A 19,504-nucleotide genomic window follows, 5' to 3' on the forward strand; every position below is an offset into this window, starting at 1 on the left:
CAGAACAATGACTGGTACAAGTGGCAAACACTGTTCACTTTTAGCTGTTATTATTCTTTTAAAAATATTCACATGCCTGAGAGGCAAAGTCACTGAGAAATCAGTACCAGCTAAACAGGAAACCTTCTCTCTGTAGTCCAGCCAATGGAAAGCTGGAAAAAGCTGCACTGTATGCAGCCTTAGAGGAGACAAAAGTCATCAGCAGTGAAAATGGTGGACACTGGAAGCCTCAAATTTGGCCAGACAGGCCAAATGACCAAATGGGTACTATAGTGGTATGTCTGCTCTAGGGGAAACCAACTGCTATCTAATTTGACTGAAGGCCTGCTCAATGGGCGGGAATACATGCCTGATACTGAAAACCTAATCAAAAGCCTATGGCAGGGGAGGTCATAAGCCTTGGGGGTATAAAGCCAGCTCTTGTCTGGATAAATGCATATATTACACTCACCAAATTGCCCTGAAAGCACTACACTTAATGTTCATATTTACATATTAATGCTACTCTCACTTCTGGTTAGAGAAGCTTCACTTTTCAGACGGCGATGACCACTAGGATGACCCAAAAGGCAACATAGTGCTGAGAAGAAGAGACAGAAGAGTGTCCAGCACTGAAACATCTCACACCCACCAAGGCTCAGGGTCCGTTGCAGAAGAGGTGGCAGAAAGAATGTAAGAGCCAAAGGAAGGGTACCACTCCTTACATACAACTGTCCAGAAAGAAATTGACCTTGGTATCCAAGACCTCATAGTGCCTAGCCATACCTATACAAGACCCTCATAATAGGATAAAAGATGATGACATCAAATTAAAAGAGAGACTAATGGAGAGAGGGAGGGGATATGATGGAAATCAGGGTCATGAAGGGGAAAGCAGGGGAGGGGAGGGAAATAGCATGGTTTGTTGTCTGTAAGTACAGAAGTTGTCTATATCTATCTATCTATCTATATACATATATATTATATATAAGTATATTTATATACATATATGTATATAAATATATGTATATATGTGTATATAAATATAAATGTACATATATACATACATATGCATGTATATATATTATATATATGTGTGTGTGTATATATATACATATATATATATATATATATATATATATATATATATATATATATATATTTTTTTTTTTTTTGCAAGCAGAGAAAGAAAGAGAGAGAGAGAATGAGTACATCAGGGGCCCTAGCTGCTGTAAATAAACTCCAAATGCCTGCACCACTTTGTGCATCTGGCTTTACATGGGTACTGAGGAACTTGGACTGCTATGCTTTGCAATTAAGCACCTTAACTGCTGAGCTATTTCTCCAACCCCTAGCTGTTATTACCCTATAAAGAGAAGAATAAAGGCTTTCAGTAAGTACAATGTTTTTGTACCAACAATGCCAGCAATGACACTTTCATAGATGAGTCCACTGCATTTACTTTATGAAATAAGTGAGAACACAGGACACCTTGAAGCTAAAAGTGGTATTTTGGCTAATACTGGGAAGAGAGATAAGGGGAGAGGAATAAGGTGTTCCCAAGAATAAACAGCATGACTGCATCACTGTTCATCCTATGAAAGACCTCAGGGTTGGTTTACAATGTTATAAAATGTAACAATTGCACTGATGTAGAAACTCCTTAGGGATCTCCAGAATTAGTCACCCTCCTCCCTAAAAGGTTACCTTACTTGTCATTTAAGAGCCACAAAATTGTATAAAGCACAGTAGGATTACTCAGTCTGGGAATAAATATTTTAAAACAGCTGTTTCTTTTAAGCCCAATGAGAAAGTCAAACTGAACTGAAACTATATGTCAGCAAAAGAAAGTAATGGCAAGCATTATCTTTTGTGACAGACCTGTTAGATTTCTGAAGATGCCCTAAGATAGGTTCCTCCAAGGGTCCTATGTCTGAGAAGCCAGCTGTCTGCTGTGGGCAAATGATCGCCAGCCTAATCCACTTACAGAAAATGTCAACAGAGATTGCTTCAGCACCAGTGAGCTGAAAAATATAAACCTGGAGCTACACTGGAAAAAATATGATTCAGGAAGCTTTGCGAATTTAGGTTCATGTGAAGATACCAGTCTCCTGAGAAGTCATTCTGACAAAGGAGCCATTCAGCACGAGAGGGCATTGCTGTGAGCCTCTGTTCTCTGCTCCCTCCTTCCTTCCACTGTGACCACTGCCTCTATGCCAACAGATCCAATGAGAAAAGATAGACAATTCACATCCACCTTTGCCACAGAGACAAATGTAAATTTATTGCACCTCAAATCAAACATCAATAAAGGATCAGCCACAAAACAAACCAGCATTGTGAGAAAAAACAAATTCCAACATCTCCCATTAACTTTCCGTGGAAAACTAGTGACCCTGAAATCTAAATGCCTCCATCGTCATGGCCATAAGCCGCACACAGATTGAGAGCCTCTGCAGAAGCCTTATACTCACCTCCTCGTGCCAGTTCTGCTTCAAAAAGCTCATTTACAACAACATGAGAGATGGAGGCGAGAGTGCACAAAGGCTACAGAGATACTTACTAACATTAGAACAACATTTTTAACACGCATTCTGGTATTTGCTGGGTAAGGCTTCCTTTGAAGAAGTTTCTGATAACATGGCTCAAATTATTGGTTACTTGATCATCCAAAAATAATTTTGCAAAAAAAAAAATGCCATAATAAGAGTGCAGATGGACCATCAATGGTCCCCAGCCACTGTGAACTGATCCCAAAATGGCTTCAGCTGCTTCGCCCCTGCACACTGTCAGCAAGCAAATTGGGTTTGTGATATCTGATCCCTTGTTACACACTCCAGGGTCCCCTTCCACATGCATTGGCATTCCTGCAGCCCAGTGACACTCCTGCATCTGGTCTAGTCATGTCCTTTTACCAAGGACATTCATTCTCTGTTCTCTACAACTAATGGTTTAAGTAGATTCACAAGGACACTATCCACTTGGAGAGCTCACTGTGGAATGTGCTGGCTGGACGTCCCATAACCTGGTACACACCCATTTCTGCAAGCAGGAGGGAAGAGCAACTAGGAAGACATTGTCAAAGGGGCAATCATCCTCCACCCTCCGACCAATGAGTCATTTTTTAATGAATAAGGCTAAGGAAACTCTTCCATGAAATATGTTCCTTCTTCCTAATAATTCAGTTAAGAATTTAGTTAACTCAGCATCCTCAACTGTGGCTAGTTTGAAAATTTGGTCCCTCTTGCTGCCCCAAGTCCACCAGAGCATTTGGTTAAGAACCACACAAAGGAAAAGTCAAGACCATTTTCCCTGATCCAAGACCCACTTGAGTTTCAGATCTCAAACTTGAGCCATGCACAACACAAAGTGCAACCACACATTTTTCTCCAACTTTTTACTTAGCTTAAATGCTTCCAACACTACACACAAGTAGAAGTATCAACATCTTTATTTCACAGTTGTTCATACGAGGTCATGTTGGTTTGATTAATTCATCTGTCCCCATTTACATATATTTACTTCACTATAAATACCTCTGCATAAACACAATACTAGTACTCATTAATATTCTCACTAGTGAATAAATATTAATAGTCTTTCAGTGCTGTCATCTGCTATATTTAACATATTTAACTTGCCCAAGGGTCCCATTACATCTGTGATCATGTCACTTTTTCAACCCATAATCCAATCAAGGTCCACACACTACTAGCATCACGACGCAGTTCCGAGGCCTGTGTGAAAGTGGCCGTTGTAGAAAGTAACACTGGGAAATACCACACAAGGTCGCAGCAGCAAGGGCCACGCATCGAGGAGGTTTACATCACTGCCTCACGCCTGCTGACTTTATGGAATACGCACCATTAACTCATCATCTACGCTTGTCAAAACATTTCTCCCAAATGTCAAATACCATCATTCTTACATTTTTTATCTTTAAATCAACTTTATAAATATAGATGCCTGAAAAAGAAAATGCCATACATTCATGAAACCCACTCACTTTTGTGCAATGCCAATGCTTCCCTAATCCCTCTTTCTATCCGGGCCTCAGCTTGCTTCCCAGAATTGATTACCGTGAAAATGGAACTACAACAAGCAGTGGGAGACAGCATTCACACTTGGTTCTTCAACATGCCAGTAACTAATACTTCTCACTGGTTGGGTATGTGGGTCAAAGGAAAGGAAAACTAAAATCTTTAAACTGTCATCATGTAGAAAATTCAGAGCTCCATCTAATAAGCCTTGGTGTTACTTTCCATAGCCACAGCACCTGGTAGGGAAAGCAGCAGCAGACTGACCTTGAGCTGGGATGACCTTGTGCTACATGACTGGCCATATTCACACAGCCAATCAGCAATTGGCCAGGGACTATTGAGATGACCCCATGCCAGGCAGTTATGACAGTAATTAGACAAGCCAATGAGATTAACTCTTTCAGAGATTGGGAATGGGAAGTTCAAAGGCCTTAGTCATTTGGCAATAAAAAGAGGTGCTAGAAAGGAGGATTGAGGAGGGAACAGAGATGAGCCTGTCTTAGCCACAGCACCAGTGTGAAATTCACAAACTCTTGCTCCAAAGGAAAGGATAAAAGAACATAGCTCCCTAATGCCTGTTTGAACAGTTAATGCTCTTCCAGAGTCATCCTCTGCCCTGAAATTGTGCTCCCTGCATTGTTATATATAGTCCAACTTCGAAAAGCTAAAACACCCTCTGTTTGGTCTAATTCACACAAAAAATGTTTTAAATGAGAAATGACAGTCTGCTACCATTTAAATGACACCACTTGGTGGGCAAGAACAAAGGCAAAATCCGGTTTGTACTGGGCCACTGTCACATTTTCAGTCTTTGTAAGCTCCTTGTAGAGAAAACCAGCATCAGTGAGAAGGACGGAAAGAACAGAGGTTGTGGCTGCTGTCCGCAGTGAGTGGAATGATTAGCAACTTGCGAATTGGCTGTGTGACCTTGGAAGTGTCTCTTTCTTCTGTGGGTTGCAGTGTCCTTTTCTGCGAAACACGGGGGATTCAACAAGACCTCTGGGTTCATCAAATGTACTGAAAGTGTATTAGTTAGGGCTTGAATTAAAATTGTGTCAAAATTCATTTAATTGTGTAAAATAAGGAAGACTAGCTAAGAGGGAGGAGATAAAAAGTAACTAAATTTCTGTGGCCTAGAAGAACAGGGTCCTGTGGGGCGGCAACAGGGAGAGGCAGGCACCGGCAAAGGCTTCCTGAATTCTTGGTATCTGAGCAAACACCTGAACTAAGCTTAGGGAATCATGTCCTACACAGAGGGAGAAAGATAATATGGAAGGCCCAGGAGTGGGGCAGGGAGGCAAGACATACTTTTGAAGCACGAACACATCCACTTATCCATTGGGGAACGGGGACAAATTCTGTATGAATGAAGCAGAGCAGGGAAGAGGAAGGTGGTGAGAGGTGAAGCTGGAGAAGTCGGGTGGGGGGGGGGATGGGAAAACAGGTCACAAGAGACTTTGCCACTCCTTCGTGGGAAGGGTTATGGAAAACGAAAAGAGGCAGAGAGATAGAAAGCAGTCCTGACCAATTTGACAGACCTTTTTGCACATGTGCGCATGCACATGTGGATGCATGTGCACATGTATGTGGAGATGAGGACAATTTTGAGTGCTATCCCCAGGTATGCCCCCATTTCTTTTGGAGATAGGGTCTTTCATTGGTCTGAAGCTCAGTAATTAGGCTATCTTGGCTAAACAGCTTGCTCCTGGTAGCCTCCTGTTTCCACCACCCCAACGCTGGAATTACAGGTGTGTATCACCGCATACAAACATCTGTATCAGGGCTGACAATTCATCTCAAGTCCTCATGCTCTCAGGGCAAGCATTTTACTGACTGAAATATTTCCCCAGCAAGCACTGTTACATTTAGACAGACAGCTCAGACCACTGAGCTACAGAAGGAGAAGGAGGCAGGACTATATGAGGCACGGTAGATGCAAGGTTATGGGGGCTGTGTACAGAAGCTCATGGAGAGATGACCAGGAGGCAGACCAAACAGAACCTGGCAACCCACTGGAGGTAGAGGATTAGGAGAAAGATCCATGACCCCTCCTAGGATTCTAGTGGAATAACCAAGGGTCTTCATTAATTCATTCAAGTAGGGACCCAAAAGATATCATTGGAGCACGAAGGAAAAAGATGCGCACAGCACTTGAGACATGCTGATTAGGCCAAGGTGTGGGGGGTAGTGGTTGGTAGGACATATGAAGAATGGTGTGGGGGCTGGTGGGGCTATCTGGAGATAGGCCAACATGCCTGGGCAAAGAGAGACAGGTGGGACGGCCAGTAGAGAGAGGGCAGTGAAAACCATCTGCAGACAGCTACCATCCATGAAGAGGGGGAAGGAGAAGAGAGGAGAACCTCAGGTTGAACTCTGAGAAGAGCCAGCATTTGGTAGGAGGAGCAAGGAAGGGCACCTGCAAAGGACCCTGGGTAAAAGAGCCTGAAATGTAGGAAGAAGGCCAGGCAGGCTGGTGCTCCAGAACTGCAGAGAGCAGGGCTTCAGAAAAGAAAGGGTGATCAGGATGTCCCAGGGAGGAAGTACAGTAAAAGCTGAAAAACGTCTGTGGCATTTCACGAGGAGGTTTGGGTGACCTTGAAGAGAACGATTTAATGGAGTGTCAGGGGAAGAAGACAGATTAAAGTTGGCTAAGAGTGAGTGGGAGGTAAGGAAGTGGGTTCAACAAGTGTAAACAACTTGTTAAGAAGTTTTGGCTGTGGGCAAGGACAGGGCGGAAGGAAGCTGGAAGGGTTGGAAGTCTTTTCTAAGAGTATTTCATATATCTAAGTAATACATATATGAATCCAGTTAGGCTGGATGATAAGTTGTGAAAGGAGAAGGATAAAATCTGAAATGGAATAACTGAAAGCCTCAACTAGGATTGACTGTTCTTCCAACTTGATCGTCCCAGAACACTGATGTTTTCTTTCTACTTATTCCTGAGCTCCTTTACTTGTGTGACGTGGGAAGTTTAGTCAAGAAATTTAAAAATGCCAGCAAGATGGCATCTTCCACGGTGCTGCGCCCCTTGCGGCGACTGCTGGGCCCCGCTCAGATCGCCAGCAGCTCTTCAGCACGATCAAAATTCTACGTGCGAGAGCTGCCGAATGCCAAACCTAACTGGTTGAAAGTTGGGCTGACCTTGGGCACCTCAGCCGTCCTGTGGTTCATTCTCATCAATCAATATAATGAAGATGTTTTAGAGTATAAAAGAAGAAATGGACTTGAATAAACATTGGAAGTACTTATGTGGTGGGTGTGTTCCATAAAGTGATGACAGCAATTCCTCCAGTCTGAGTTGGGAATATGAGAGAAAGGTTATGTGTGGATGTATATCAAGTCAGTGTTCCTGTTTTGCATCATTAAATAAAAGAAATTAAAATAAAAAATAAAAAAAAGAAATTTAAAAATGCATATCATAGTACTTGGAATCTTAAACTTATAAATAAAAAGGCAGGGACTACGGTCTCTACTTGACTACCTCCAGGCAATGGGGAATTCTCACTTCGGCCAGCAGGTGGCGCGCCTGCTCTGGGCTTGGGTAGTGAGTGCCGGTCTGTCCACACCTGGCTTGTGCTCCAGTGGTTAGAAATGCCCAAGGGGAAGATATTTGGCCCAATCCTGTGCTTGCTATGTAGATTTACACCCCACCACCCTAAGTGTGCTAAAAGTGACCTCAAATCGACACTGGTACTGTCAAGAGTCATCAAAGCACATTGGTGTGTCTCCACCTTGCGCAAGTAGACCTTTAAATTCTAAGGGAACACGATGATCACAAATTTCTTTCTTAGCAAAACCTGAAATTGCCATGTCTCCTCAAAGGCAGAGCACTCTGACTACCTATTCTCCTTCTCAGGTGGCCAGAAAGAGGAAAAGGCAATTTAAAATATGTTCAATAAAACTTAATTTAAAATAGGCTAAAGTACCCATGCCTCATAAATGTTTTATGATCTATTTTGCTGTTTTGATAACTTTAATACATTAACCTAATATTAGGTAAAGCACTCAGGCTTAAGTAATTTGTTGATAACTATAAGACAAAGTTTTTTTTTCTTCTACTTGACAACATGATTGAGCTTATGAAAATGCTATAATTATGCATTTAAATTCACAGTAAGGAAAATATGTGAGCCACAAGGTAATTTCCAAGGTCCACCACACAAACCCTTCTCTTTTCTCCTCTCCCATTCTGTCATTCCTGAAGTGCCAAATAACATCAGAAGTTGTAGGGAGAGAAAAGGGTACCTGCACAGCCGCCGCTACACGAGGCTGTAACTAACACACACCTCACACGCCCGCACACACGCTTGCGTGCACCCTCCTTGACCATGCCAGTCCACACCAGTCTCTTCACCTGCCAATTGGCTCAGAAAATGGTTCTGTCATTTTTAACTTGCCAACGGTGTAAAATTAATGTTAGTATCTTGGTTTCAGAATCCAAATGGGAACAAGATTAGCTCACTCTACCCCCTTCCAAGGGCCAACCCCCTGTTGAAGGACAGCAAAATATTTGATCTCCTGCTCCATCTTTCTTCACTTTCTGAAAATTTATAAACATAAATGTAATTCTTTTTCCAATACACGTGGCAGGCTGAGTTTTATAGCCTGAAAAGAGGTCTGCGGGGGGGGGGGGGGCGGGTGGTGACGAAGGAAAACGGTAGGCGCACAGACCTGGAGGCAGGGATGAACACGGGCTACCCGAAGAACAGAAGAGCAGTGGCCACAGCGGGCGCATATGGTATAAGTGAAAAGTAACAGGAGAAAAAGGTCAATTTTATCGTTGAGGAAAATGACCTACTGCACAGGAGGAAGCAACCTTCCTAGAAATAAATTTAAGGAGTTGTGGGTGTTATACACAGGATTGTAAGACTTTGTTACACTAGAGACTTGGAAAGCTTTGTTCATTTCGCTAAATAAAACATCCATTGTCTAATATTTATATTTGTCTTCTTTGCTATCCTGCCTAAGTAAAAGTTTGCATATCATGCCAAACAGACCACCAGAGAGATCCCATACTCTCATAACTTTCTATATAGCATCCCAAACAGTATTCCATCAGGATCCTGTGCTCTGTAACTTTCCAGATTCACCTATCCAAATATCCAGGCTGTTATCTGCCAGGGAACATCTCAATACTAGTAAGAAATCAATGGCTCCTGGCAATGACTCAGCTCTCTTCAGAGGGTGTCCTTGTAGAAAAAAAAAAAAATTCCCCCATGACATATTTTTTTATAATCCTCAACTTCAGGTTGCAAATTTTAATAAAGTCTTCTAAGCATGTCAACCTCAAGGGTGTTAAACCATCACTGAGTTCCATAATCTCCTTTCAAGACTGTTTCATTATTATTTCTTTTGTGCTTGAAAAAAATGGAGACTTGGCCACACTGAAGTCATGTTAAATTCTCTTAGCTATGGACACCCTATACTATTTCATAGTAAAGATCTACAAAACTTTTCATATCTTTTCACCACATGACATTAGTTTATGGAATTAGATGTTTTAACAGGAAGAGAAAAAGAAAACTCTTCTAGTTAGTGTGAACAAATTGTTCAAATATACAACAATTGAGCATACTTAGAATGCAAAACTTCAGTATACTGACAGAAAAGGAAATCTATCTCAAGTTTAAAATCAGTCTTCCTTTGTTATTTTGAAAGCCACAGTAAGATGAGAATCATTCTGGGGCCTGTTGCCAAAAGTAGGCTATTTTGGAAGGTATGTATATCTTTACTCTTTAAGGAATGAACAGTTAAAGCTCCCTTATTTTGCTTTACAACACTGGGAAACTTGACAGCCCAGATAATATTGTCAATGAAAATCTGCTGCCCACCGTGGGAGTCACTAGACATGTGGCTACTGAGTACCTGGAACATCATTCATGCCAAAGAAGAACTGAGTGTGAATTGTATTTAATTTTAATGACGTATCTTGTATTTCAGTAGATACTTGAGGCTGGAATTTTCTACACTGGACAGCATAGAAAAAGATGATACCAACCTTCAACAGCATAGTGAATGAGGTAAAATTATTTTTCTCTCGCATCAGCCTCTTCTTGACAGCCCTTGTCACAGCTATAATTAAACATCTAATCATGCTGCGCTTTTATACCCACAGTTCCCACAGGAGCATAAGCCACCGAGTACAGTAGCTGCTCCTGCCACGTCCACAACTACATCTGGCAGTCAGCACAGGCTTTGCCCAAAGCAAGACTTCAAAGCATTTTTTAGATGGAAGAGTAAATTGGGTATGATTTAATGCATCTTCCCCTCAGCCTAGAATTTTCCAGGACCATTGGAGCCCTCCTCTCAAAAAAAAAAAAAAAAAAAAAAAAAAAAAAAAAAAATCTCACCAACCTCTCAAGTCTGACAGGTAATGGTTAGTTCACCCAACATTTAGCCTATCTGCTTATAATGAGTATATTGTCCCTATCATATACTCGGGTCTTTGTTTTGTTTTATTTTCAAGGTAAGGTCTCACTCTAGCCCAGGCTGATGTGGAACCCACTCTATAGTCCCAGTCTGGCTTCGAACTCAGCAATCCTCCTACCTTTGCCTCCCATGTGCTAGGATGAAAGGCACGTGCCGTCGCACTGCACCCTGCACTATTCGGGTCTTTTGTAGCAGAGTCTTCTGGAGAAAATTACCAAGGACTAAGCACACTAGCTGGCAATGTCTGGGTGACAGGAAGTAACCACGGGCACACTTCAGAGGGGACAGGAACCAGTAGCAAAACAATGGGTGCAGTTGGTGGGAGAGGATTCTTCTAACCATGCTATCCAGCAGACTACTATCCGTCCACACGGAGAGAGCAACTCATGGGGCCACAGGAGCTCCTTCCTTCCTCAGATAAACGTGCACTCTAGTTAAATCTCAAGACCAAATTGTAAGATTTTAATTTTTTATGATTGTTTCATATCAGGGCATTAACTTACTTTTTCTTCTATCTCTCACACACACATATGTAGAGTTCAGAGGAAAACCTAAGAATGTTGGACTTCTCCTTCACCTTGTTTGAGACAGGGTCTCTCATTTTTGCTGCTGGGAAGGCCAGTCTAAGTGTCCTGTGAGCTTTGGTATTCTCTTGATTCTGCTTCTCATGCTCATAAGCATGTGGGGGTTGAGATGCATGCAGCTCTTCTTTTGTCCCACTTTATGTGGGTACTAGAACACAAATTCTAATCGGCAGGCGTGTGGATCAAGTTCCTTCAGCCACTGAGCCGTCTATCCAGCCCCAGGAAACTAATCTTTGATACTTCTCCTCCTGGCTCACCATTTTAATGTGCAAGAGATGCCACAGCAAAGTACCCCGGATGGAGTGGCTTATGCCACATAGATTCGTTTCCTCACAATTGTGAAGGCTAGAAGTCTCATATCAAGATGTCAACAGGGTTGATTTTCCTGGGCTTCTCTTCTTAGCTTGCCAATGTCGCCTCTTCATTTTGTCCTCACGGGGCCTTTCCTCTGTGAGCAAGCACTCCTGGAGTCTGTATGTCCAGACTTCCTCATCTTATAACAACACCACACATATTGTATTACGGTCCACTCTATGACTTCATTTGGACTTAATGACCTCTTTAAAGGTGCTATTTCCCAACACAGTCAGTCAGCAGGGCCGAGGCTTAGTGTTCCAGCATACGAATCTAGAGGTGACACTGCCCAGTGCTTAAGTCACCCCTCCCCACGAGTCACAAGCTAACTTATTACCTGGACTGAATGAAGCACACTAGAAATCTTTGTTAAAAACTTAGAAAGAGTTTGTCTTTTCCACTGTAAAGAGCAAGTCCTTCCCAGCCAGGCTGAGCATGGACACTCTCCCTCTCTCTCTACTAACACCCTCGTGAGTTGAGGAGCTTTGCATGGTTACAAGGTCTAGCTTTCACGTGGTTAACGTGCATTTTCACTCTCTGCATAGGAGGTTGCCAGGTACTAGGCAGGAAGTCTTGCAACACGACGGGCAAGGACACAGGGCCCACGCTGTCTGTGCTTCTTCAGCCCTGACCCTCATTACTGGATAAAAATAATGATGGTAGCAAGATGAAAGGATTAATCTAAAAGGATCACAGAGAACAAAAGAGGAAGATTTGCTGGTTTGGAGCCTAAGTTAGTTCTAGGCAAAGGAACATTTTTCTCAAAGCATTTTCATATATTTATAGAACACAGTATATTATGAGCTCTTGATAAATATTTAAAGGGTGACAGTGATGAAGATGGTGATAATTCACAAAGGGGGAAGAAACTCAAAGATAAAAGTTAGGCAGATTATTTAAAAGGTTATATGAAAACCTCTAAAGTTCAGTCACTTAGGTGATTAATAATATCTTTATATTACTATAAAGACCAAAACCTAAAGAGAATTAAAGCATCTTTTCTCTGTCCTCTTAGGAATGACCAATAACAATAGCTTCTAAAGTCTTATTGCACTGGGACAATTTTTGACATTCATTCAAAGGCTTATATTAATGTTAGTCAATTCAGCAAACACATTCCAGGCATATGCCATGTGTTCCACCTATTACAATAATAAAAACAGAATGAAATGTTTGCACTAGAATGGTAATGTGTGGAGTGAGCCAACCAGAAACTACATATAAAAGCATACTGTGATTATCTCTGTGCGTGCACGCTATGTGCATCGAGAGTGATGGCTTAAAGGAGAAGTAGTGTTTGAAAAACCATGCAACGCTGCGGGACCACTCTTGAAAGTAGTCACTGGCTGCCTAACAGTCTGTTAGGTGGTCACCAAGAGGAAGAGAAAAACAAAGATGGGCTTTGGGCCTACTGACATGAAAACCTAAAACCAAATTGCCAGTCTAGTGCACAGGGGAGCCTGAGTGGACTTTGCAAAGGCAGAACAGCCTGGTAGGAAAAGGCATGGCTGAGTGGAGGAGCAGGCCAGAGAACACGAAGCTCTGCAGAGTGTGAAAAAGGGAGAGGAGAAGAAAAGGTCAGAATCCAGGAAGTGCAGAAATAGTACTCTTCCCCACTGGCCCAGAGATTTTGAATCTGTGGATGTTAAGAACAGGTTTGGCACATGGATGCCAAATGATAACAATGGCCATCTTGACTGTGGTGTAAAAAAGCTTTGGAGTCATATAGATCCAATGCAGTGGCTCGGTTTGCCTGTTTCCTCATCCAACACTCAGCGCCTTGCTGAGGGGCTGAGCTCTGTATGAGAAAAAGATATGAGAACAAACCATTCAGTACACCAATTCAAGTGGTCAACACAGGAATAACACTGCATCAGCCACAGACATCACCCCAGAATGAGAGGAGTTGGCGTCAGTGGAAAGGAAGATGAGTGCAAGGGAAGTTTCCCTAGAAAGCAAAAGTCATGGACAGGGTTCAAGTTAAACAGAGCAACTGTGGGGTGGAGGGGAAGCAGTGCCTGTGAAGTGCCTGTGCTGAGTCCTGAAACTGCCTGGCATTTTCCAAGTGCCAGAACTGTAGGGAAGTGAGAAGACATGTGTGAAGGGGCAAAGTCAAGCAAAGGTCTTGTCACAAAGGGCCTTCTACCCAGGTCAAGAAAAGGAAAGCTTTTCTCGTGGCTAAAGGATAAACATCAAATCATTTGCACTAAGGTCTACTTGGGTTACTTAAAAGGGTGATTTTTTTCTCAATTTTATTTTTATTTATTTATTTACTTATGAAAGGGGGAGAGAATGGATGCTCCTCTAGCCACTGCAAACGACCTCCAGATGCAGGTGACGCCATGTGCATCTGGCTTATGTGGGTACTGGGAAACTGAACCTGGGTCCTTGGACTTTGCAGACAAGCACCTGAACCACTGAGCAATCTCTCCAGCCCCAGAGTTTTTATTGTTAATTTTCTTCAGTGAATTTAGAGTGTTGGTTCAGGAGACTAAAATCTGTCCATTGAGTTTTCTCTCACAAGGAAGTTATAGTAGACTTGTAAAGAGGACTGAATACTCTAAAAATACGGGCACCAGGAAAAGTGCGGTGTCTTCTGCTTTGGCAGGTACAACTGGATCTTCTGCGTCTGCATGTCCAATCCACCCAAGGTGAAGGCCCAGCTGAGGAACAACTGAAATTCCCTCATCTGACTTTCTCTGCGCGTGTGAATCCTTGTGAAAGTTCCGAAGCTGCCCTTTAAGTGTAAATCTTGGTAAGAGAAACTCAGTATTCTACACAGTAACTGTAATTAATGTGAGAGTTAAGGCACACAAAACTGCAGGGAAACATAAGGCGAGAGACAGGAAAATGCAGAGTGATAACTTCGTGGAGACTACGCATAAACCCACAGGTCAACATTCACATCGATTCCGCGTGAATGGGGCCCTGAGAGTGGGGCAGTGCACAACTCACATACCAGCGTGGGCAGCTGTGCCAGCTCAGGGCTCGGGATGGTGACCCTTGGACTCCCCCCACCGCCCCCCCACTCAAAAAATATTGATGCTGTTGTTGAAATATCTAATCAAGAGTTCCAAGAGGATTATTTTGGTTGTACTGATGTTCAACTTCCACAAAATCCCCAGGTTTCATGTTCTAAACTGTCAAGGACAGCATAGTTCAAGAATCCATCTGAACACTGCTCCTGGGTATCCTTGACAAAGCAGCCAAGGGCACTGACCTTCAGAAGAGCGGCTATTTACAAAGCAAGGACAGTAGTAATCTCTTCACTATTTGCTCCCTCTCCTTCTGATCAGAGGAGAACTTCTAGAGTGGAATTCTACTTCCTGAGATGAAGCTCGTAAAGTTACTAAGTAGGAGATAACTGAAATGACCCGCTCTGGCTGATGTGACAGTGACTTAGGAGCCAGGAACATGTTTTCCAGAATTTGGAATTAAAATTTCCACCCTGATGGTGCTTATGATCATGACATTGCTGACACACTTTTATGTCTTTCCTAAAACAATTTGAACAATAAAGAACTCAGAGGAAAATGGCATGCTAAAATTATTATCATTATCTACATTAATTATTACAGAGCTTACAATGAATAGGGCCAATAAGGGGGTTGTTTACTAGAAGAAATAGGGTGCTATGTTATAACACACAAACAAACATACCTATATACAATTGTTTTTGTTTTGCTTTGTTTTTTTCAATGTATTTTCCTCTCCCAGGATAACAGGTAGTGTAGATAAAAGAGAAGAGGAAGTGGCTGGCTTTTTCCTTCTCTGGTTTCAGATTACACACAAAGACTATGAGCTCATTGAAAGAATGCAGGACATACACCGTTAAGAATGTTTACGCCAGGCATGGTGGCCCACGCCTTTAATCCCAGCACTGGGGAGGCAGAGGTATGAGGATTGCCATGAGTTCGAGGCCACCCTGAGACTACATAGTGAATTCCAGGTCAGCCTGGGCTAGAGGGAGACCCTACCTCAAAAAAAAAAAAAAAATGTTTACTTCTACTTTTTCAGATTTAGTATTTGGACATAGTTACTGCTTACATATGCTTATTATCCATGTACAGGAATTCACATGAAGACTTCACTTTCAGCCGTCATATCAACCAGTTTCTTGATTTATGTCAATGCCACCATAAGTGTGATCCCGTTCCATGCAACATGTATAATGAGACTGAGGATAATCTTGAAGGTAGCAGAATGAGGAAGTGATGTGCAGCTAGCCATGGTTTTAGCAACAAGTAAGCTGTTCATGGCTCTGAAGAGACTATATGATTATTTCTGCATGTATTCAAATGACATCCTCCCTAGCAGTCTGGAGAGATAAAGTACGGATTCAGTAGTGTACCACCAGAGGACATGAGTAACTCTCAGACATTTCACCCTTCCTCTCTATGGAGCCTTTGCCTTAAAACAAACAAATAATTTAATTAGATCTGCAAAAGAAAATTTAGAGTCAAACACCCATATTTCTGAAAGTGGACTTTTTGCCAAGGTCCAGACTTTTAGGAAATATAGTTTTTTATTAGTCAGCTTCCAATCTTTGTGACAAAATACCTGAGATAAACAATTTGTGAGAAGAAAGGATGTATTTTGAGCCAGAAATTTTGGCTCCTGATATTTTCAAGGCCAGGACAGCAGCACGGGGTGAGGAGGGCACAATGCAGGGGAGGAACTCACGCCATGAAGCTGAGAGAGAGGAAGAGGCTGGGTCCCAGCACCCTCTTCAAGGCCATGTTCCCAATGATGGAATTTCCCTCCACCAGGCCCCATCTCCTAAAGGTTTTACCCACTCCTGATAGCTCTGCAGAGTGGAGACCATGCTTTTAGTACATGAGGTGGGGGGGGCACATTTAAGCTTCTATCATAAACTTTACAAGAATGTATCCTTTAACACATGATTAAGAAAAGGGAACTCAGCTTTCTGACTACACTTGCTTGTAAGTGATCTGACACTTCTTTTTGGCTGAAGAGATGGGTGTGTCCTGGAGAAAAAGATCACAGACGACTTATGCTCTAGAGGATTCATATGCCTGTGGTGGAGTAACATACCTCTGGAAATCCAGCTGGTTAAGGGATACCACTGAGAGTGCTGCATGGTGCTCTTTGCTCCCCTACAACGCGTTGGAAAGCAGTTTAAGAACTCCCCACCTCTGAGCACAAGAAAGGAACAATCAAGCGTTTCACTATTTTTAGGACACATAGCTTTGTGCTGGCAAATTTACAAACCAGATCGTGAGGTAGTGTGTTCACTTTATCAGAGGGAGCCTCTTCAGCTACAAAGAACCTACACTCTGCTGCTGAAGCCCGACTATGTGATGCCTTGATAACCTTTCCACAGAATCTTCTCATGGATGTTCAAGGCCAAGACTCAGCTCTGTCGCTGTCCTAGGACTGGTGCCCGTCACCTCTAGATATGCTCTGACCAAAGATTAATATCTTGATAATGATAACCCATTTTTCTTGCTCACTCAAACTGCTTTATGAATAATTATGTGTAAAATTTTTGATGAATCTAACGTCTCATTTTTAGAATTTGAAGGGGATTTCTCTTTTTTCAGAATCTTATAATTAATTTTCTCATAAAACTATGAATTTTGCCTCACAGGGCAAGTTTAGTTTCTAATTATTCTGTTTTGGTAAGTAGGTATTTTCACCAACTAGCACATTTAAAGTATCAGTAATATATGGACATCGATTATTAATACAAGATCGTTTTATAAGAAGTAAGAGGTCAGGAGATATGGCTTAGCAGTTATGGCACTTGCCTGCAAAGCCTAAGGACACAGGTTTGCTTTCCCAGGACCCACGTTAGCCAGATGCACAAGGTGGCGCATGCATCTGGAGTTCGCTTGCAGTGGCCAGTGACCCTGATGCATCCATTCTCTCTGTATATATACCTGCCCCACTGTGGTGGTTTGATTCAGGTGCCCCCCGTAAACTTAGGTGTTCTGAATGCTAGGTTCACAACTGATGGAGATTTGGGAACTAACACTTCCTGAAGGCGATATGTTGTTGGGGACGGGCTTATGGGTATTATAGCCAATTTCCCCTTGCCAGTGTTTGACACACCCTGTTGCTGTTGTCCACCTGATGTTGGCCAGAGGCTGATGTTCACCATCTGCTCATGTCATCATTTTCTCCTGCCATAATGGAGCTTCCCCTCAAGTCTGGAAGCCAAAATAAACCCTTTTCTCCCATAAGCTGTACTTGGTCAGGTGCCAGCAATGCGAACCTGACTGCAACACCCCCTCTCAAATAAATAAATATTTTTAAAAAAGAAGAAGAAATAAGGTGAAGAAAAAGGTTTCTCCCTTGGCCTGTTACTCTGAATATGTAACCTCATACATGATATATGGTGTATATGCTGAACTCCCTAAGATGAGAGAAGTCTAATTTAATTGGAAAAGAAACACTTCTGGATTAAAGGATATTTGGATATTGTAGCTTATTATGTTTACCTATAGCTTAAAAAAATCCAGTATCATTCTTCTTAATTTAATTGTGCTTTAAGCATTTACATTTATTTACATTTATAGGCACACACATGTAACATCTTGTATAACATAGATATGTATACATATACACAGTTGTTTCAACAATGCTATATTTTATGAAGCCCTGTGTCCTGAGAAAACAGATAGAGAAGAAAACCCATCTCTATATCCTTCTCTGTTTACAAAAACACTTATCACAGAGAAACACCCCCTCCTCATAAAATGTAGCTCAGCCCCCTCCTGGAAGGCCCCTTGTTTATCCACAATTAGGCACAGGCAGAGACTCTCCAAATTCCCTTTCTTGCCCTACAAGTGACTGCCTAAAATTTGTATCCACTACTTAATTAATTTGAAAAACATGATTATTTACCTTTAATTATCCAACTTTAGTTTTCTCCAACCCTGAGGACCACCCTCTCTCTGGGTCAGTATACAGCATCACTTCAATGGCCTCTTCCAAGAAAAGACTAAGCCATAAGAAAACAAAAAAAAATTACCTGCTCTATGTGAGATCAAGAGTGGAATCTTGCCAGCCTCTTTCCCACACAAAGTCCATTCTAACCTTCTTTGAGTCTCCTTATAAAATAAAGATTCTTTCTGTCTGTAGAGCTTGTGGTAGGAGCATCCCACAACAATGGTCCCCTACTACAATCATCCCTGTCCCCTTCAAAGGAAGCCTTCCTTTTGGTCTCAGTGTGATTTTGGTTTTACTTGAACACGTGTAGACATGTATGCATCCCATTGTGTGCATGTGTATGTGTGTGCCCAGTACACTTTGCTCACATTTATATTAATGATAAGGAAAGGAGATAAATATTCCATTTTTTTTCTCCATTGAGTTATAAGGTCAGAAGATGACCTGAAACATCTAAAATATATAGATAGAATGGAGCAATTTTATCAGTGTTTTTTTTTCTACCTATATCATTGTTAAACAAAAAAAAAGCAGCAGAAAGTTGAATCCACCTCACCTCACTGAGAACTCACTCACCTCAGTCTCAGTGTAAAAACTAGATTTTCTCTAAAGAAAGTTTGCCTGTGAGGACAGGGAGGCCTCTGACGGTCTCGCAAACTGGAGCCGAGCCTTCTGGTCTGTGGTGCATCTATTCATTAGGATTCTGCCACTTTTAAATTATTCAGAATCATTATAAAATGCGGCTTTCATCTGAAAAAATAAAGCATACCTCTGAGAAACTAAATTTAGTTCTGCTGGAGATAAAGTGGTATGAGCTTCCGTAATCATGTCCAGAGCCTGGTTTTTATCTCCACTAAACTCCTGAGCAGCACAGCTGGGATGAAGTCACCCAAGGCAGAAATCTGGACACCGTATAACCAGCCTGCTGATTGCTGAGCAGTATTACCACTTTATCTCCACTGGCCTATATTGTTGGATAAGAGGTGCTTAAAACAATGTTTTAAGCTCGTGTGCTTTTATCATCATCAAGGTATTAAACTTTTTAAGAAAACAATTTGCCCCCTATCTGATACTAACACTAGTATGCTATATTTGAATTAATACCTAAAAAAATTATACTCCTTTGCAACTATAAGCCGTCAGATGAATTTTGTGGATTCCCATAAACATAAAATGTTGACACAGATTATTTTAAAAAATTTT

At 41.9% G+C, this 19,504-nt stretch overlaps 2 protein-coding genes across 2 annotated transcripts in view; one reads left to right on the plus strand and one right to left on the minus strand.

Moving 5' to 3' along the window:
* The window catches only part of Plcl1 (phospholipase C like 1 (inactive)), a 362,268-nt gene that overhangs the window by 9,953 nt on the left and 332,811 nt on the right, over positions 1-19,504 (minus strand). The window lies entirely within an intron of this gene.
* On the plus strand, positions 7,021-7,259 carry LOC101599738 (NADH dehydrogenase [ubiquinone] 1 subunit C1, mitochondrial-like). Its single transcript, XM_045147880.1, has one exon. It carries the CDS (start codon positions 7,021-7,023, stop codon positions 7,249-7,251), a length of 231 nt encoding a protein of 76 aa, XP_045003815.1. The 3' UTR covers positions 7,252-7,259.

This window comes from Jaculus jaculus, chromosome 4 (genome assembly GCF_020740685.1).
Source record: "Jaculus jaculus isolate mJacJac1 chromosome 4, mJacJac1.mat.Y.cur, whole genome shotgun sequence".
NCBI lineage: Eukaryota > Metazoa > Chordata > Mammalia > Rodentia > Dipodidae > Jaculus > Jaculus jaculus.

Bases quoted from the DNA above. Each gene is read 5' to 3' on its own strand.
- LOC101599738 (XM_045147880.1), top strand. From the start codon at position 7,021: ATGGCATCTTCCACGGTGCTGCGCCCCTTGCGGCGACTGCTGGGCCCC.